The sequence below is a fragment of the Monodon monoceros genome, unplaced genomic scaffold, assembly GCF_005190385.1.
Source record: "Monodon monoceros isolate NGI ecotype Baffin Bay Population unplaced genomic scaffold, NGI_Narwhal_1 Super_Scaffold_20, whole genome shotgun sequence".
Lineage (NCBI taxonomy): Eukaryota > Metazoa > Chordata > Mammalia > Artiodactyla > Monodontidae > Monodon > Monodon monoceros.
Genome location: NW_021703777.1, coordinates 25385397 through 25406607, shown reverse-complemented (window position 1 = coordinate 25406607; position 21211 = coordinate 25385397). Strand labels below are relative to the sequence as shown.

At 42.0% G+C, this 21211-nt stretch overlaps 1 protein-coding gene across 2 annotated transcripts in view; it reads left to right on the top strand.

Annotated features, from left to right (window-relative positions):
• SLC10A7 (solute carrier family 10 member 7) overlaps positions 1-21211 on the top strand; it is a 252019-nt gene that overhangs the window by 169599 nt on the left and 61209 nt on the right. For both annotated transcript variants that reach the window (XM_029234967.1, XM_029234966.1), the window contains exon 6: positions 3525-3560. In XM_029234967.1, coding sequence (XP_029090800.1) covers positions 3525-3560 — 36 coding nt within the window. The remainder of the gene's footprint in view (positions 1-3524; positions 3561-21211) is intronic.

The following is a 21211-nucleotide window of genomic DNA, read 5'->3' as shown; positions in this document are numbered from 1 at the left end:
AGTAGAGGAAGGTCAAATTTTTAAGTGTACATAAAAGTACTGTAGCAAAATACCATTAGTAGTACTGGTATTATTACTAATACTGTTACTATTCCACTATTGCAAAGGAAAATGAAACGGGCACCAGGAAGAATATGGGTGCCCACGTGTTATATGATACCAGTGTGGGTTCGACCCCTCTAATACAAGACAGATGTTCCCAGAGTGGTGACAATGCTCAACCTTCTTCCTGGGGGAAAATTCTTATCCTATCACAGATATCATACTGTTTCTCAGAAGTGTTATTAGTGCTATTGAAATTCCATAATTAACATTAATATAAGTTTCTATTTTCTTTTATCTGAATTTAGATGAACTGATAGATAACAAAGGTAAAAGTGGCTAGGTTAGAAGCAAAGTCAAATTCATTTTCCATTTACTAAATTATTTTACTATCTCATTATACCCCCCCTTTAACATTGGGTTGGCCAAAAAGTGCCTTCGGTTTTTTAAGTAAAAATAAAAGACATGTTTTTCATTTTCACCAAGAACTTTATTGAACAACATATTCACCCTTTTGTTCCACTACCTTCTACCATTTTTCAGGCAACTTCATAATTCCATCTTCCCAAAACTTTTTATCTTTTTGAGCAAAGAACTGTTCCAGGTGCCTTTTACAGTCTCCCAGGGAATTGAAATTTTTTTCCATTAAGAGAATTTTGTAAAGACCGAAATCAATGGAAATCCGAAGGTGCAATGTCTGGTGAATATGACAGTTGAATCAGAACTTCCCAGCCAAGCTGTAACAGTTTTTGCCTGGTCATCAAAGAAACATGCGGTCTTGCGTTCTCCTGATGGAGGATTATGCGTTTTCTGTTGACTAATTCTGGATGCCTTTTGTGGAGTGTTGCTTTCAGTTGGTCTAATTGGAAGCAGTACTTGGTGAATAATTGTTTGGTTTTCTGGAAGGAGTTCATAATAGAGGACTACCTTCCAGTCCCACCATATACACAAATCACCTTCTTTGGATGAATACCGGCCTTTGGTGTGGTTGGTGGTTGTTCCTTTCGCTTGCCCCATGATCTCTTCCGTTCCACATTATTGTACAGTATCCACTTTTCATGGCCTGTCACAATTTGTTTTAAAAATAGAACGTTTTCATTATGTTTCAGTAGAGAATTGCATGCGGAAATATGGTCAAGAAGGTTTATTTTGCTTAACTTACGTGGAACCCAGACATCAAAGCAATGAACATAACCAAGCTGGTGCAAATGATTTTCAACGCTTGATTTGGATATTTTGAGTATGTCGGCTATCTCCCACGTGGTATAACATTGATTGTTCTCAGTTATTGTTTTGATTTGATCGCTATCAACTTCAAGTGGTCTACCCAACTGTGGAGCATCGTCCAGCATGAAGTCTTCAGCACGAAACTTCGCAAACCACTTTTGACACGTTCAATCAGTCACAGCACTTTCTCCATACACTGCACAAATCTTCCTTTGTGTTTCAGTTGTGTTTTTACCTTTCTTGAAATAATAAAGCGTAATATGAAGAAAATGTTGCTTTTTTTCTTCCGTCTTCAATATTAAAATGGCTACACAAAAATTCACCAATTTAGACGTCTTTTTTAAAATGCATGCTGATATGACAGCTGTCACAATACAGTCTAACAAAATTGTTTCAAATGAAGTTAAAGACAACTAAGTGCTACTAGAGCCATCTTACAAAAAAAAAACCAAACGAACTTTTGGCCCACACAATAGTTTGACATTGTTGGAAGGATCAGCTCCAAGCTCCCTCTCCTGGCCTCCAAGACCTTTGATGATCTGGTATCTGAATGCTCCACTTGATACTTTTTTTCCCTCCCTGCTCAACTTCATAGCTTTGCAAATGCCCTTCCTTCTTCCTGCAATATCCTAACACCCTTTCTACCGGATCACTTTTCATTAATTCTTCTAATTATTTGGAACCATGCCTGGCATGTAAGTGGATATTCAATAGACATTTAAACAAATTGACTTGAAATCAGATGGCTCCCACCTAGACTGAAACAGCCAGGTATTTCCATTTCGACGTGACCTCACAAAGTTCGGAATTCCTCCCAGAGTCTGAATAGATTCCATGTTATTGAAGGACAGTAACTCTTAACAATTATTTTGCACATTGAGCTCTTCTAAATGGTGCTGATGAGAACTTGCTTCAGAGGCACCAGTGGAGCTGATAAACCACAATACATGTTTTAATAAGTAGATTTTAAAATATAACACTTGAATAAAAATGTGGTATTCCTTATTGCCAGCTAGCTGTGAAAGCTTGCACAATAAAGAAGCATTTATTCTATTATTTAACAATAAAACAAGTCTGTGTGTGGATATTCACATGTGTATATGCCTAAAAAAGTTATGGTAGCGATATTCATATAAGGCAAGCCATTCCCTTTGGGCCACATCCAAAAGAATTTAGTTACTGTAATGATAAAAGGGCTTCCATATATTAATACCAAAAGGACTTTTTCCCAAAAGTAATGAAGTGGTCCCAGACCTCGATCCTGGGCACAGTATAGTCTCTCTCTGTCTGTCTGTCTATCTCTGTCTCTGTCTCTCTCTCTCTCTCTCTCTCTCTCTCACACACACACACACACACACACACACACACACACACAGACTCTTTGGAATTTTAAAGTTCCAAGTAGAATTCATTAATAAAAATATGAACTGCTTTTTCTTGTATAAATCATAGTAAAGTGTTGAGAGATAAAGGAACAACTAAGGGGGCAGACCACCAGCTGCTGCTGTAAACCCGAGACCTGTCGTGTTAACTCCCAACCCAAACACCTAGTTTTAAAGATTTACCTTCAAGAATCCTAAAAGCTTGTATCCTGCCTCATCAACAACAGCCTCAAACTGTTCCCTGTCATCGAAGAAAACAAATCTTTTGCTCCTTCCTGCCTCTGGAGGCAGAGGGACTGAGGTGGTCCTGGGTGGCTGAATTAGATGAAAGACTTGCCTTCCACCATGGAGACATGGAGTCCAATCAAGTGAAATGAGTTTTGAGATCCCAACTCATTTCCTAGGGGAGATCAGTTCACATTACAAAATCATGACATCCCATTCATCACAACTGAGGTGGTCTTTGCTCAGGAGAGGACCCCAACTGGGACTAAACCACCTGTCTTCTCTTGAAAAGGGGCACTTTATCCAAGTTAGAGTTGAAAGCCTTGGAGTGAGAAATCTTGCCAGCTTCCACCCAAGTGATGCATATGCAACGTGGAAGGAAACTTAAGCTTAAAAAAGGCAAGACGAGTTTAAGGAAGATTGGTGGTTATACTTTAAATGATGCCAGATATGAATAATTATACTAGAGATGCTAAGGCATTATGGTCGGGAGAGCCAAGAGTGGGGCTCCCTCTTCTTCATCTCCTAGATTTTATTAAACAGAAATGAGAAGGATAAGCATGTCCATGCATCAGAGTTTAAAATGGCAAAGAAAGTGTCCTGTTTTCCAGGCTGATAAATGATCGTCATCTCTTTCATTTCTTTCAGGGCATCGTTGTAACACCCCTGCTACTGCTGCTTTTTGTGAGTATTTTGATGTTGTTTTTAATATTCTTTATTAAAAGCCATCTACAACCCTTTAAGAAAGGTCTTTAGAAATAAATTGAAATTTGAATCTTGCATCATATTTTGAACTGTTCTTCCAGTTGAGCTGTACCAAGTCATAACATGGAGACACAAAGAATCTCTGTAGTCTCATGGCCCAAGGAGAGCAACAGGACCCAGTTCTTGGGCCTCTGACTCCTGGCTAAATCATTAATTATTACAAATTAATGACCTGTGACGTAGGTCAAAAATGTGCTGCACTTTATTTTCTCACTAGTGAGACTGAAGTGATTGCTAGTGAGCAAGGGTTTGATTGAAAGAGCCTTGGTCCAGGGGACCAGACAAAGCTTAGTTTCCTGTGCTGGTACTGATAGGAACTGGCTTCCTCACTTTGGGGAATACTGCCTCGGTGTTTTCATCTGTAAAATGGGAAAAAATAACACCTACCCCAGTCTGTCTCCCAGGGATAATGAAATGTGCTTTAGAAAGGAAAAGTACAAGCTACTGGCAAACCAAGCAAAAATTGTTCTGAAAATAAGAAATGCTAATTAGCTGTCTTATTTCTTTTGGCACTAAGCATATGAGAAATTAGATGAGAGATTATAATAGAAATTAATGTTATCTCATGCTGAGAAAAGCATATGTAACCATGAATGATACCTAAAATATTTTATGAACTGTGCATTTTTCATACACACATCTCCCAAGTATAAATCACTCCACTCATCACTGAAATAGAGTAGGGATGCATTTCTGGGAGTGAAATGTAGCTGCTTGACTAGCACTATTTGTCAGTGAATTAAAACTATGGGGCAAATTTATTTAATTATAGGGTAATTACCCAAGTTGAAATTCAATTAGAGTAATAGAATGTGGGACTTCATTTCTTACAAGCTGTGTAGGAAGTGGAGAGGGAGAGATGCCCTACTAAACAGTTGGATTTTGCATCTTTCATGAAAGACATTTCCTTCCAGTAATAACCCTCAGCCTTACCATCCCTTCTGAAATGCTAGCTCCATCCTGACAAGGTAAGGAGAGTCAAATCAGATCACTTCCCACAGCATCACAAACCTCATTAATTTAGACTCAGCAATTCAGAATTTGCAGTGAGTCAAACTGAAACTGAAGTGAATGTCTCTTTGGGAAAAAAAGACTTGGTTGGTATGCACCTACCTGCTCACCTGCTCACTAGATGTGAGGACCTGGGATCGTCCCTCAGTGTTTTTTCCAAGCCTTGGGATTGTAATTTCCCAGGAGCAGCGCTCAGTGGGCACAGGATGCAGGCCAGCCTGGGGTCCCCCCTGGCAGTGAGTCAGAGAAGTAGCATAGAGCTGGCCATATAGAAAGTGTCCAATAAATGACTACGTAGCCTAGATTTTCTCCATTGCAGAAGAGTAGCATCTCCTACTCAGGGGACTCTTTGAAGAAGATCACGAGAGAAGTTACAGCCACAACTAGGGGGCTAAGACCTAGGTAGCACTTTTTTTTTTTTTGCGGTACACGGGCCTCTCACTGCTGTGGCCTCTCCTGCCGCGGGACACAGGCTCCGGACGCGCAGGCTCAGTGGCCATGGCTCACGGACCCAGCTGCTCTGCGACATGTGGGATCTTCCTGGACCGGGTCACGAACCCGTGTCCCCTGCATCGGCAGGCGGACTCTCAACCACTGCGCCACCAGGGAAGCCCATAGGTAGCACTTTTGAGTATCTCAGAGTCTGGAATCCCTGAGACACTGTTTCAGCTGTGACTAAAAGAACCAGATGCTTACTTTTCTCCGTCTCTTCCCATCTCCATGCCGTAACAAGACATTCCTGCAAGCTTGCCTTGCCTCTTAGACCCTAGACTTGTGAGCTTTAGTTGGTTCAACCTTTTTAAATCGTCGAGCTACAGGAATAGTGAAAGAAACCCCAAGACCCTCAACTTAAAAGTTTAACGCTTCCCTTTTGAGCCAACTGGGCTGTCCCACTAGGTTCAATGGCACCGTCACATGACATCAATAGTTACTTCTGTGTTACGTGACTTGAAATCGCATGCACAGTATTTAATACTTTTTGCCTGTGCATTTTACGAACGATGGGAATTGCTTAAACACTTGGGTGACCAGGCTTCACTTAGCAGGAGAGAAAAGCCTGAGCGACTTAAAATATGAACACATATTATTAAAGATGTAGTGTTTTTCATCAACACCCCTGTTGTGGCTTAAATTGTGATTCTCCAAAAGGTAGGTTGAAGTTCTAATCCCTAGTACATCCGAATGTGACCTTATTGGAAAATAGGGGTGTTGCAGATGTAATTAGTTAAGATGAAGTCCTAGTGGTACAGGGTGGGTCCTTAATCCAATATGACTGCTGTCCGTAAAGAATAGGAGTCAGAGAACCACAGGGAGAATGCCACATCACGACGGAGGAAGAGATTAGAGAGACGGGTCTACAGGCCAAGGGACACCAGCGGTTGCCGGCAAACGTCAGAAGCTAGAAGAGACAAGGAAGGATTCTCCTCTAGAGATTTCAGAGGGAGCATGGCCTTGCTTGATTTCAGACTTACAGTTTCCACAACTGTGAAACAATACGTTTCTGTTGTTTTAAGCCACCCAGTTTATGATATTTCATTACAGAAGTCAAAAAAGCTAATACAACCCCTGAAAATTGAATTGTCTTTTTTTTTTAAATCATATCTTGAAAGTGTAAATTTCTGGATAGTCAGGCACAGTAGCTAGTAAAAGCCATTTTTGCTGATGGAGTCTCAGTTCCCTGTATTCTTAACATCTTCTCAGAATGTTCCCTTTACCATCTTGCTCCAACTGAAACCTGTCTTCTTATTCATGTTTTTGCCGTTGGCATCTTTCATATCACTGAGCCTTGAAATGGGAGAAGGTGTCTTTCTTGTTCCTCTTTACCAATCCCAGATCACTTCCCATGCCTTCTCCATAAAATCCTCCTATTACCTTTAAAGGTTATGCCAGCACACCTATATTACCTGCTGCCGCTCTTTGTTGTAATTGTCAGTGGAACACCAGGTCACGCTCTAAGAGTCCAGAAAAATGTTAGCACCTTTCCATTGTCTTCTTTTTCACAGTACACTTGGATTGATTCTTGATGTTTTCAGTATTCACATAGTTGATCTTCCCAATACCCTGGCCTCTAAATTCTTGACCCCCTTCACCAGTGAGATTGCCTTCCCCCTCATCTCAGCCAGTCACCCCTGCAGTCAGACCTTTGACTTATTATTGCCAATGATAGCATCCTTCCATAATCCTATTTTCAAATGTCTTCTCCTACTAGCAGCTGCTATCTTTGTGACTTACTCCCCAGCTTAGGAATTCTTCAAACTTGCCAGGAGGGCTCATTTATTTACCTTATCACCTTCAATGCTGCTAACTAATCCACCCTACCCTCACCCTCTTACCCTCAGATTCCATCTGACCTAGCCTAGATCTCATGGTCCATCATTGTAATTACTTTATTACATACGCCGTCAACAACCTTGCTCATCTCTTACTGCTTCCCATTTGTCTGGCAAGTGCCAGGCCTGCTTAAATCCAGCTCCACACCTTTCTGTATTTGTACCTGAACACGCGGGGGCACCCACTCTCATGCTGACTGATCTCATTCGAAATTCGTGACAACTAATTGTAAATGAGCCTGGCAATCCTACTCCCTTCCCCGAACCGATGCACATCCCCAATCTCTAGAGAATCATTTCACACCTTCTCCTTGCTTCTCACATCTCCAGTGCCTCTTCTCTTTTTGTCATCTTAACTGATGCAGAAAGGAAACTAGATGATGAGGAAGTCAGAAGCAATCAGAGAAATTTACAAAATCCTGCCTACTTGCTTCTATATTTTTCACCTCTCTCCTCCTTCCGTAGATAAACTATCTTTGCTCCCATCTAAGGCCAGTCCCTCCAGTTGTGCCATCCCTTATTGCCTACTTAACAATAGGAGCCACACACATTTCCCTCTTTCTCCTATGTCATTAAATTTTCTATCTCTGCTGGATCATTTCTGTCAGCATGTAAGCATTCTGTAATATTACACATCTTAAAAATTAAATTTCACCTTATTCTACCTGTAGTCCATTTCTGTGCACTCTTTTATGGCACAGTTCCTCCAAAAAGTTATCTTAACTTATTCATCACTCATTCAGTAATATGTATTGAGTTCTTCCAATACACCAGTCGCTTTCCGGGGTGCCAAGGATATAGCAGTGAGCAAAACAGATACATCTTTGCTCTAATGGAGGTTATATACTAGTGGAAAGAAGCAACCAACAAATAAGTAAAAATATATTGTGTAAGATGGGTGCTAAAGAAAAAATAAAATAAGGAAGGGAAGTGGGTTGGGAGGTTGGACTCACTGAGAAACAATATTTGAGCAAAGGCCTAGAGGAGATACCACCAGAAAGTGAGCTTTCTGGTGGTAGAATGTTCCAGGTGGAAGGAACAACAAGTGCAAAGGTCCTGAGAGTGTGCTTGGTGCCTAAGGAACAGCAAGGAGGCCAGCGTGGCTGGAATGGAGTGAGCAAGGGGAGAGTAGATGGAGATGAGGTCAGAGACATAGCAGAGGCCAAATGATAGAGGACCTTAAAGTCCTTTGTACAGATTTTGAATTGTAATTCAAGAGAGACAGGAAACGATTGAAAGAGTTTTGATCAAGGGAATGGCATGTTCTGACATTCCCTTTAAAAGGGTGACTCTGGATGCTGGGTTGAGAGTAGATTGTTAAGGGGGTCATGGTGGAGACAGGAAGACCAGTTAGAAAGCTAGTGCAAGAGATGCCGTTAGCTTGGGCCAGCGTGGTTGAATAAATCTGGTGGGAGGTAGTTCTTTATTTTCTTGGAAGAACGGAGAGATTGAATGAAAATTATGAGGGAAAGATAAGAATCAAGGATGACTCCACACCTGTGCAACTTGAAGTATGGAATTGCCACTTACTAAGATAGGGAAGGCTGTAGGGTCGAACAAGTTGATGGAACTCACAACAGATTCAGTCTTGGACATGTCTGGATTAAGATGCCTTTCAGACATCTAAGTAAAGAAGTCAAGTAAGCAGTTGACTATATGTCTGGAATTCAGGAGAAAGGGTCTGGACTTTCTGTGTGTATGTATCTCTAGAGATACACATTTGGGAGAGTTCAGCATAGAGATGGATTTTGAGTTAGACTGGACGAGATCACCAAAAGAGAATAAAGAAGGAGAGGTATCAGTGGACTGAATTTGGGGCATTCTAACATTAAGAGGTCAGCAAAGAAGACCAAGGATATCCAGTTTGCTTAGGAAGAACACCAAGAGATTTTAATGTCCTAGAAGCCTAGCAGAGAATGTGTTTCAAAGAGGGGATCATGGTCAGCTACTTCAAATGCTGGTAATAATTCGGATAAAATGAAGTCCAACAATTGGCCATTGATTGTAACAAGATGGAGGCCACTGGAGACCTTAACAAGAGCTATTTCAGCAGAGTTTTGGAAGTGAAAGCCTTATTGAAGTTGGTTCAAGAATAAATGAAGAAAGAAGAGTTAAAGACAGAGTTCATTTTGCTGTAAAGTGTGCAGAAAATGGGAGAGCAACAAAGTTAATGAAGGACCGAGAGAGGATTCTTTTTTAAGTTGGGAAAATTATTAGCATATTTGTATCAATAGATTAATCCAGTTAGAGAAGGAAAATTTGATACAGAAAAAAGAGGGGAGAATTCGTGGACCCATGTCCTTGAGTAAGAGAAAGGGATGAGTTCTAGTGTGTAAAGGGAGTATGGCCTCCTAAGCACAGATAGTTCATCCAGAGTCACGGAAGGGAAGCCATGGGATATAGGCAGGGATGCAAGTAAATTGGATGATGTAATTATAGGAGCTTGTTAAGTTCTCCTCTGGTTCTGTTTTCTCAGTGAAGTGGCAAGCAAGGTTAGGGGTAGAGGACAAGAAAAGGCAAGGAGGTGTTGGAGATTTGATGAGAAAGGCAAAGACATGAAACAGTCATACGGCAGAGTGAATGGAATGGGCAAATGCAGTGCTATGGTCCAGCAGCACCGAGGACCATCCTGAGTCTTTACACTTGGCATTGGCTCAGCCTGGATTCTCCCCACCCCGGATATCCACAAGGCTCCCTCCTTCACTTTCATCAGGTCTCTGGTCAGATGTCATTTTAGAGGAGAAGAATAATATATTCCATCACTCTCTCCCCACCTACCATTCTTAATTGTTCCTCTTTAACACTTATCACGTGACATCTTAATCACTGGTTAATTTGTTTATTATCCATCTTCCCTAACTAGAGCAAAGCATTACAAGATAGCAGAGACTTTATGTTTTGGTCACTGCTAAAACCCCACTGCTCAAAATAATGCCTGGCTATGGAAGCCACTTGAAAGCATTTTGAATGGATGCTTGGTAAAGAAAACTATTTCTGTTCTCACAGTACTTCTAACACCAAAGGTGTGGGTTTTCCATGCCAAGGCATCCTCCAATTCTCTGCAAATACCAACCAGGTATTCTACAATTTAATTCATTTTGACACTAACTTCCCAGAGTTAATGCAGACCCCACAGGTGGAGGGCTCAGTCTCCCAAGATTGCCTCTCACTTCAGGTGCCGATCAGAAGTAGTGGTTTCCAGGTTACCCACACTTCTGTCCGACTTGGCTACAAATCAGGGGGCTCCCACAACCCCCTCCTCAGGTCCAATAATTTGCTACCACTGTTCACAGAACCCAGTGAAACTATTTATTATTACTGGTTAATTATAAAGGAGACAAATAAACAGCCAGGTGAAGAGGTACATAGAGCAAGGTCCAGAACGGTCCCAAGTGCAGGAGTTTCTGTCCCATGGAGTTGGGGGTGTGCCACCCACCCTGCATATGGGTGCATTCACCAACCCGGAAGCTCTCTGAACTCTTCTGTGCCAGGTACTGGGGACAAAACCCAAATAATGTAACAAAAGACACTCTTATCATCCCATCCCTCAGGAAGTTCTGAGGGTTTTAGAAGCTCTGTGCTACGAATTGGGAACAAAGACCAAATATATACTTCTTACTATATCACTACATCACAGTTGGACAGGTGGACAGGTGCCTCTGTTCAAAGAGTCAGGCTAGGACCACTTTTAAGACTCGTATGTCCTCATCACATGCTCTACCTTCAGGGCCACATTCCTTATTGTAAAGCCATTTTGAAGGGACCGACTTCACTTCCCTCACGGTCTGTTGTGCAGGGGTGGCATGGTATGGGGAGAAAGCATCCCGTTTTGGTTCAGTCTGCAGCCAGTATTTGTTGTGAACAGTGGATTTTCTTTTACCCTTCTTAGCCTCGGTTTTTACCTCTGTGAAGTGAGAATTATGATAAGATGAAATGAGTTCATTTATGGGAAAGCCTGTTGTAAACTGTAAGGAACCAGCAAATGCTAGTTATTTAAATGTGACACTTTATAAAGGAAAATAGAAAACAATGCCGGGAAGGATGTCAAGGTTTTGCAAAAGCACTTGTCTGATAAAATGCAGCGATGGTCCAGCTAGTCCAGACCTTAATGATGAGCTGAGTCTTAAAACTTTAAGATTCTATAATCATCTGTAATCTTATACACTTGTGTATAAATGAATCCAATATTTACCATGGCTGGCAACGAGTGCAGTGAAGCTTCCTGAAACAGCACCATTCACTCCTAAGGCTCAAAGTGCTTTTTACATATATCACCTCAATTTTCTTGATAACATACCTTTGCTATTGGCAGGGGCAGAAATTATTGTCTTTATTTTGTTAGTGGATGTGTATCAGACCATGAAGTTCCAATCTGTAAGGTAGATAAAGGCCTTGTCTAGCTAAAAACTATACTTATAAGTTCATTACTTGAAATTTCATGTGAATTGTCCTTCTGAAACAGTGTTCCCAGTGGTAAGCAGCCACTAGATTTTGTCCGCCTGGGCCAGGAACCATGAATATCTTATTCATTAACTTATCTCTGGTGCCAAATATTCAATAAATGTTGGAAGGAGGGGAATAGAAAGATGGGTGAACAATGATTAGAATGATTCAAATGATAAATAAGTGGTTCGAAGGTTAGGATTCCAGCCTGAGCCATAAAATTTTACTTTATATTTGCTATGACAAATAACTTACAATTTTTTTCAATAATAGTAAAACATCCATTCTTTTATTCAGTGTTTGGATGCCTACTGTGCACTGTGAATATTACAACGATCAGTCTGACATTGATCCTTCGCTCAAAGAATTTATGATTTAACAGAGAAAATAGAATATATTCACAGATAATTAAAATCCAAGGTAGAAATTGTATCACAAGTATCATAATATTTCAAAGGAGATTACTAAAAAAGAAAACATTTTATTTAATAGGAGAAGTGAGTTTTTTTACAATAATTTTTTACTGAAAGAAGCTTTTTAAAAAATATATTCAAGTATAGTTGATTTATGTTAATTTCTGCTGTACAGCAAAGTGATTCAGTTATATACATACACACACACACACACACACACACACACACATTCTTTTTCATATTCTTTTCCATTATGGCTTATCACAGGATATTGAATGTAGTTCCCTGTGTATGTAGGACCTTGTTGTTTATCCCTTCTATATGTAATAGTTTGCGTCTGCTGACCCCAAACTCCCAATCCGTCCCTCTCCCTCCTCCCCCTCCCCCTTGGCAACCACAAGTCTCTTCTCTATTGTCTGTGAGTCTGTTTCTGTTTCGTAGATAAATTCCTTTGTGTCATATTTTAGATTCCACATATAAGTGATATCTTACGGTATTTGTCTTTGTCTGACTTACTTCACTTAGTATAATAATCTCTAGGTCCATCCATGTTGCTGCAAATGGCATTATTTCATTTTTATGGCTGAGCAATATTCCTTTGTATTTATGTACCACATCTTCTCTATCCATTCATCTGTTGATGGACATTTAGGTTGCTTCCATGTCTTGGCTATTATAAATAGTGCCGCTATGAACTGGGGTGCATGTATCTTTTCCAATGAGAGTTTTTGTCTTTTCTGGATATACGCCCGGGAGTGGGATTGCTGGATCATATGGCAACTCTATTTTTAGTTTTTTAAGGAACCTCCATACTGTTCTCCACAGTGGCTGTACCGATTTACATTCCCACCAACAGTGTAGCAGAGCTCCCTTTTGAAAGAAAACTTTAAATTTGAGGAAAACTTTTAATTTGAGAGGTAGATGGAAACTTCTAATATTTCTCCAGGGATCTCCTACTTACTTCAAGTTTTTTTCATGTGCGTGGTTCTGATTCTCGTTCATATCTAACATCACTTAAAACTTGCAGATCTTTCCTTTCCTCTGATGTGGTTTCTCACTAACACTCTGTTTACCGACCATTATTACAGTTTTTGTTCAGCAGCAAATAATAGAGAAGACTGAAAGAGAGAGACTTGGAAACTTGAAATGGAGTGTTGTGTGTAGTGAAGATGCGGAGGCCCTGGTGCTGAGTCAAGCACTTAGGCTGTGAGGTCAGGGACAGTCCATTGGGCAGCGTGAAGCTGCTGCCTTTGTAGACCCCTGTCCCCCCAGGTCTCCTTAGCAGCTCCCTCACACCTTCTTCCCAACTACATCTTGGCGACTGTGCGGAATGAAAGGAAGCAACGTCTGAACTTCTCTCTTACTCCCTCTAAAGTTAAGACAAAGAAGGTAAGATAACTATGTTCACACCGTGGAACAGGTCAGTCTAATTCTACGCAATTATGATCTAAGGAAACCAGATATTAGCTGCTATTGTCATGGCCTCAAGCCCCATAATTCTGTAGACCACCACTTTTATTTAAATAAGTTCCTGCGTGGCAGGGGAGAGTCAGTAGTGCTTTGAGCTTGTGCCATTGGAACGACAAATCAAGGCCTCACTTCCACCCCAGCCACCTCAGCTCAACATCAAGACCCCTGGAAACACAAAGGGCGGAAACTTGGACCACTGCTGAAAGTCATGTTCTCAGAGTTACAGATCAGCCCATCTTCATATATGGGGATGGTCACATCAATCGCTTAGGATATTTAATAAACATTCACCCTCATGCTTACCCATTCAATAGTAATGTAAACGCCCCTTAAGTAAGTGGGAGCGCCACCAGCTCTGCTGTTATATCAATTGATTTTATATGACTTGATTTCTTAGAAACCTGGCCCCTCATCAAGTAGATATTTAGAAGGCATTGTGATACTTGGACGTATATACACACATGTGCACAACACGCAAACATGTACGTGCACCCCCATGCATGCACACCAGGCCCTGTTTCTAGGCTAACTGTATGCTCCATTCGTCTGACTGTCTCTTCTGTTACTTCCCATTTTAGCAGTTCTTAAATCCAATCAGCTTGAATTCTCAGGACACTTTAAAAGAAACCTTGTTTTTCCAGAAGGGGAGGGGGACGGTGGGGAGAGGGGGAGAATAATTTTTATTGAGTAGGTATAATGGGTACTCTATGCGTATTCCCATGTGAGTAGCATGAGTACCTTTAGAGGTAGGTATCATCCTCACTTATATGAGAAAACTTAGGTTCAAAGACTAGTCAAGAACACGGGGCGCTTTCAGGCAGCGTTCCTTCCAGGTTTTGCTTACAAAGCACGCCTCCTAGGAGACAGGTGATTTTAAGACATTTTATCAGCACTCAGTTACCACTTCCTGGACATATATATTTTAGGTAACATAGGAAAGATAAACAGAATAAGGCATAAATATTGCCTTGAAGAAACTTAAACCTCATGTAGGTAAAGAAGAATAGACTATGGAAGAATTTTAGAGGAAAAATTAACTACTAAACTATGTGATTCAGACTGAATTTCATAGGAGTTCACAGAAGAGCGAGGCCAGGGTCGGGGAGAGATGTCAGTGGCAGCTTCCAAGGCTACCGTCATCATTAGTTTCTCTAGTAATTGGCTACCTGTGATAGAAAGTCCTTCAACTTTTGATCCCATCAATAAAAACAAAAACAACAAATACAGACATTAGTGTCATGTACAGTACTCTGATTTTTTGTAGTATGTTCCCAATGATGGTTGCATAACTGATGGTCACATACATGTGCGATGTATAAAATGATAAAACATAAAGCACTTGAAGAGAAACGATCCCATTGATTGCCTCAGTTGTTCCACACGGAGCCGGGCACTCCACCATGTGCCCAGGAGCGTTTGTTCCTAAAGCAAGTAAGACGGATCTCACCTCCTCGAGCCTGAGAGCAGCTTATCTTCTGACTGTGTGTATAAATCACGCAGGGATGCTTCTCACGCATGGAGAATTTTGTAACGCAGAATAATCTGTGGAGTCTTTTGTAAATGCTCTTCCCGGGGCTCCCCCAGACCTTGTTGAAATAATGGGGAAGCAGGGGAGCACCTGGTAAGCCACTTTCAAATGCTCCAGAAGCAACATTGATAAACTCCCCCCACCCCCATCCCCCTTCAAGGACCATTGACCCAGAGAGGCCGAGTCCACTGCTGTTCTGGGACTTGGCAGACTTATCTGAAGGGATGAGCTCAGGTGCAGCGCTGTCCTAGCCAGGCTTCTCCCTGCACCTTGGTCCCTGCTCCAACACCAGCGGCTGCTCCCCAAGTGGTTATGATCTGGCTGAAGTGAGAAGGACACTGCTTCCTTACACCACCCTTGCCTGTTGGTCCCTCTTCTGGAGGAACTTAAAACTTTGTCTCCTTAAGGGACAATTAGCAACAGCAGGTTCTGTGGTTCCTGAACCAAACTCAGGATTGACAAGACCGAATCCTGTGGTCAGGGAATAACGGACAAAGCTTGTTTCTAGATGCCTCTGCATATCTCTGCCTCTAGCCAGCCACGTCCTGGAAGCCCAGCTTTCCTCTGCGGGCGATAAGCTGATTTACAGTTCATTCGGGCACAGTTCATTTGGGCACATTTCACTACAATTCTTGTGTTGTTTGAATAAACAGAACTTACAATTGTACGTCGTTTCCATCAGTTATTGGAAGGTAATCTTTTCATCTTACCTTTTAAATTAGCAGATAACAAAAAGAAATGCTTTACATATTTTTTTAATCTTTAAAAAAATCATTTAAAACCTATTTTGTTCTTTGTTGCTCAGAGAAGGAAAAATACCATGCATCTAGATATATAAATAATAAATAAAAGGGATCATTTCCTCAACTACCTATACACATTCCATGCCGTAACCCATCTCTAGTTTGATACATGCAGCCAAATCAATGTGGCTTTTTAACAACCATATTCTTAATTTTCATAAAAATGGCAGTCATTTTTCCACTGAGCCTGTCAGCCTGGTATACCTTTGAGTCATTGATTTTGTGTAAGTAATCAGTTCAGTTCGCATGGAATGAAAGACACACTGGACTATAGATTCTGGGGAAAGACGGGACTGTAGAAGGGCTCAGGGGATCAAGGCCTAGGGACACTCTCCCTTCTTACGTCTGAATGCCTTGTCTTTGTGACGGGAAGGGGATAGTATTTATGAACATCCATAATGTCTGTGTGTGGGTACAAGAAAGTTAGATCCAATAGTAAGCAAGTCCCCTCCTTCTTTCCCTCGCCTGGGGCTGGGCTCTGGGTAATGTTGGTGAGGGGCCAGAACTGGGCCGGAAGGGAACTCATCCTGCTTTCTATATAGGTCTGAAGTGGCTTCTTCCTGATTTCCTCGCAAAGGAGATTTAACATTCTTTACTCTACAGTATAAACTATAAATATCTATTCTTATTTTTCTCTGAATGTGGGACTCATGAAAGCAAAGACCAATCATCAAGGGTGAATTATATAATACAATAATGTTTTAATAGCTGAGAAGGGACACAAATAGTTGCAGCGCCTGTGGCTAATGGATTTCCCTGGTAGGAGATAAAAGGCTGATGACACAGAGAGCAAGTGAGGACCTGGTGCGTTAATGACGATTTACAGGTCAGCTCACTTACAGGAGTGATTTAAAACGCACCATCTGTTTTCTAACTGTAGGCTGATAACTGTGATTTTACAGACGGTCAATGTGTCTTCATCAAGAATTTACTTATTTGTCTTTCTGAGTCTGCTTAGTCTGGCCCTGTAAAACTTCACTGACTGGACGCCCCCAGATTCTTTCCAAATCAAACAATTTCTAAGTTGAATGGATCGATAGCAGCCAATCTTGCTTCGTTTGACTCAGCCTTTCTCTGCCAGGTTAGAAAATTAAATCCTAATGCTCTAAAGCAGGCCTTGTATGTACTGGATTAACTTCTTTCTGACACATCTACCCTGGCACTAGTGATGTGCCATCCTTGAGTGAGTTAAGAAAAGAGGTACTCAAATAATTTTCGGTGTCCTGTGGTTCAAATCCAGAAACCCAGGTGAGAAAGGCTGCACCGTCATCCACTGCTTATCCAGTTTCCTCCCATCCCCTTTTTTTCTTTTTTCCCCTCTTTTTTTTTTTTTTTTGTGGTACGCGGGCCTCTCACTGTCGTGGCCTCTCCCGTTGCGGAGCACAGGCTCCGGACACGCAGGCTCAGCGGCCGTGGCTCACGGGCCCAGCCGCTCTGCGGCATGTGGGATCTTCCCGGACCAGGGCACGAACCCGCTTCCCCTGCATCGGCAGGCGGACTCTCAACCGCTGTGCCACCAGGGGAGCCCTCCCTCTGTCTTTTTGCTTCTGCCCTCCAGCTCCCCATCTCCTTGCAGCCCTCACAAAACACACATACAGACACACAGACGCTCTTCTCTTTCTCTCACACGGACAAGATAAGGGGAGGCCAGCTTTGGCCTCCACTCCTGCCCCCTTCCCCATCTCACTGCTCTGTCCCTTCTTTTGTTAATGTGCGGCGGAATGTGAGGATTAAGTGTGAGGGCTGTGGAGACAGCCTCTGGGTTGAGTTCCCGGCTCCGTCACTTTCTAGGTACGGTGACCATGTCCAGGCTGTTCAAGTGTTCTGTACCAGGGTTTCCTCATATGAAAATGGGGATACTAACGAGACCCGCCTCAAGGGGTCGCTGTATTAAATCATGCAACACATTCGGCATTCGGAGCAGTGCACAATAAGTGTTACCATACCTGTAATTACAGGAGACGATTGGGTGGGAGGCTCCTGGCCCTTTCTTGGGGCTGTGAATTCAGCAGGACTCTGTAACTTACCAAAAGCTGGAAGGATGGAAAGAAGAAAAAACATTGTCAAGCCTCTCTTTCTACCTATGTGTTGTGGCCATTCATTAGGTGAACACACATTCTGGAGCACATACTGTGTACTAACTCCGTGGTTCTCAAAGGTAAGCCCCAGCCCAGTAGTAGCAGCAGCATCACCTGGGGCCTGGTTAGAAGTGCAAATTCTCCCCTTCCTCCCCTCGTCCTTCCTGCTAGGTGTTACGAATCGGAAACTCTGAAGGTGGCACCAAGGAACAGGTGTTTCCACAAGCCCTCCAGGTGTGTCTGGTATGTTAACGTTTGAGAACCACCACCCTAGATGTAGAACGTAGTCACTCTGCTGGGCACCCGGAACATAAACATGAAAAGGACCGCGTCCCTGACCTTCAGGAACATAGAGTCTACTGGGAGAGGCAGATGTGTAAACAAGAACAACCAAGGATTCTGAGCGGTACAGTGGCAACACAGAGCCACAAAAGAGGGGGTGGCCGAGTCCGCATTTGGGGAGGAGGGTTTGGAAATAATCCCCAAAGAAGTGATGCTTGAAATAATTCTTAGGAAAAGACTAGAACTTTTCCAGTTATAAGCGGGGGAAAGAAAGGAGTGTGCACTTGGTGATGGGTGGACCCTCATGCAGACCTCAACTTTGAAAAAGCAGCTCCTGGAGCTGGTGGGGTGGGGGGGGTGGTGGTTTTTTGTTCACTGTTGGATCCCTGGGGCTGAGAACATGCCTCTGGCCCACAGGAGGCACTGGTTACCATTTGAATGATTGAACACAAAGGTCTTAAATTCCCACATATTTAATTTTCACTGAAACGTTTCTTCGCAGCATGAGATTAAAACAAATAAACCTAATTGTGAGTTCTCTGCTTTAAAGCACTATATTCCTGAAAGGGATTAGCCAATGCCTGGATTGTTTATTTCACATGCGATATCTTAAAGCACGGGTTGGCAATGTGAGACGTAGGACCTTTAAACCCGCCGGGTGGCTCAGCGAAGCCCAGAGCACTTGCTTGACACAAGCTTATGCTGAACCTGCAACTTTATCCAAACGTGCAAATTATTGATGCTTCAATAATTGATGCTTCAGAGACCAAACACATTGGTCTCTGAAATAGAAACCACATGAGGTTCCTCATTAAAATGTGAAGAAACAAATAGCCCGGGCAGCGTATTTCCTTCTGCTTTAGTTAAAATCAACTCTGCATGCAAAGTGATTGGGTCTTGTAATTTTCTAGTCATACTCTCAAATGCAGATGCTCACTCTTCTTTCTTCTGGATGCCAGGGCGTACTTCATAGTGTCAGGAACCTCCCCAAGGGGACCTCTGCATCTTCAAACTGACCACAGCAACAGGTCTGGTGGCCGATTCAAAAGAAAGGACTTATGCCAAGTTAGACCCCAGGACTGAGATTTCCTTCCTTTCAGAGCCACTTCTAAGGAAGCCACCCTGCAGGACTTCCTCCCCAACATGTCCACCGTTCTTAGTCTGGTTTCGTGTACCCAGTTACCTACATCCCTGGCTAGCTTGCTCTGGCCTCTGATCTGACAAAGCCGCAGAGGAGGGCTGCTCTAACCTGTGCTCCTAATCAAGTGGATCAGAGATCATGGGTGTTTTCGAGGACAAAGGGACCTTGGGGATCATGGACAACCTCCCACCCTCCCCCTCACCCCATAGCCTTTTCCACTGTCTTCTAGGAACAAGAGGCTCCCAAACACTGAACATGCAGGTGGCCTATTACGTGATGGATCTAGAAAGTGAAACACAGAATATTCTTCAACACCAAAGTTGAAATGGGTTTTCCTCTACTTCCCTTTTAGCTTGAATTAGGATTAAAAAGAACCCCCAACATGGACTCAATACACGAAATCACATTTTAACTTTTCTGTCCATTTGATCTGAGTTTACCGCTCTGCAGTAATACTTTATGGTTAAACTAACCAGCCTTCCCAGTGTGCATCTGGCTTCTATCACAGAGCAGATCTGGCTGAAGAGTTGCTTGCATGTGTTTGAGGAGCACTGCCAACTGCACATCATAACACAGGTCTTCGAAGTGTTCATTACAAGCTGCTTCTCTCTGGACCTCAGTTTTCAATCTTTAAAAAGAGCTAATGGGACTACGAGTCTCTTGCAGGTTAGGGTTCTATCAGTTTTAGGTCTTCCCTTCCAGAGCAGCATTAAGGAGCTAAGGAGGGGGTGGAGGAGAACTGAGGGAGGTAACATGCACCACCAGGCTCGCTCTGTTGTTTTACACGGGCACACGTGCGTGTGAGCTGGTCCTTTCTTCCCTTGGTTTTTATCATGAATAGATGCCCTTAGCTTCTAGGTGCGCGTTCGAATTCGTTTTGTTACTAGTGATAAACAAGCAGTGAAAAGAATAATACCAACTGATTTTGTAATGCTACGTGATAATAAGAGATTTTTAGATATACTTAAGTTTTGTGTGTTTTTTTTTTAGAAAAAACAGGGGTATGATTCTGGATAAGAGTTTGTCTCATTTTAGCACCCCATGTTTACAAATTAGTTCATCTGTTCATTCTGCACAGGTTTATGCTTTCTGCATACATATTCTCTGTGCCAGTTCCTGGGATAAGCACTCGGCTGACAGAGGGAGTATAGCTTCATATGATTACTCATGAAAACATTTAAAAAATACATTAAATAACTTAGTAAAGTTGAGATAAAAGGAGGAACAGAGATATGTGAGATCACCCATGAGATTTCAGGCAAGAGTTGAGACTTTTTACTTGAGGGTTATCACCTTGAACCCTACTGCCTATCCTCAAACATTGTGAACCCTATGGATAGAGCATTGAGTTGAATGTTTCTGAACTTTGTTCTTTAAAGTTTATTTTTCTAATTATCCAGTGTCTCAGTTTCTTTGTAAAATATATTTTTCCTTATTTCAGTCCTTGCCCCAGGAGCATCCTTAGGGTTAACCTTTGTGGAGAGAATGTATTTGTTAAATACCTTGCACTTCAAGGACATCGTTGCTCTAATTATTAGCTTTTAATACTTTGGTTTTGACTAAAAAGAAATATCTAACAGCCATGTAACATTTAACACACCGCAAATCCTGTGTGTTCTTCACCAGTTTCGTTTTTTCTGCTTGTATTTCTTTCGTTTATATTTGTTCTGGAGGAAAAGGCTAGAGGCGACACTTTTTGTGGGTGAAACTGACAGCCAGTGGTCAGTGTTGAAGGCAGTATTAAGTGGATGCAGGCCACTGATGGACAGGGCATACATTCTTGACCTCCTGAGCGCGTATAGATTGGGGCCGAGGATGGGGGACAGAGTTTTATAAAATAGACCAGGGCATAGAAAAGATTTCGGTAAGCCAGTTCACACAGAAATCAGTGAAAACACTGGTCCCACATCACTTCATTCTGAGCTATGGACTTCACTTATCTAAATATTTGATATGTTTTATTTAATATTCTCTGCCCTCCATCATTACCGTCTCCGCATCTTTCACAAAAATTACTTTCCAAAAGATATTTCCAAGTTTAACTAAACTTAGGTAAATATGAAAACTGAGG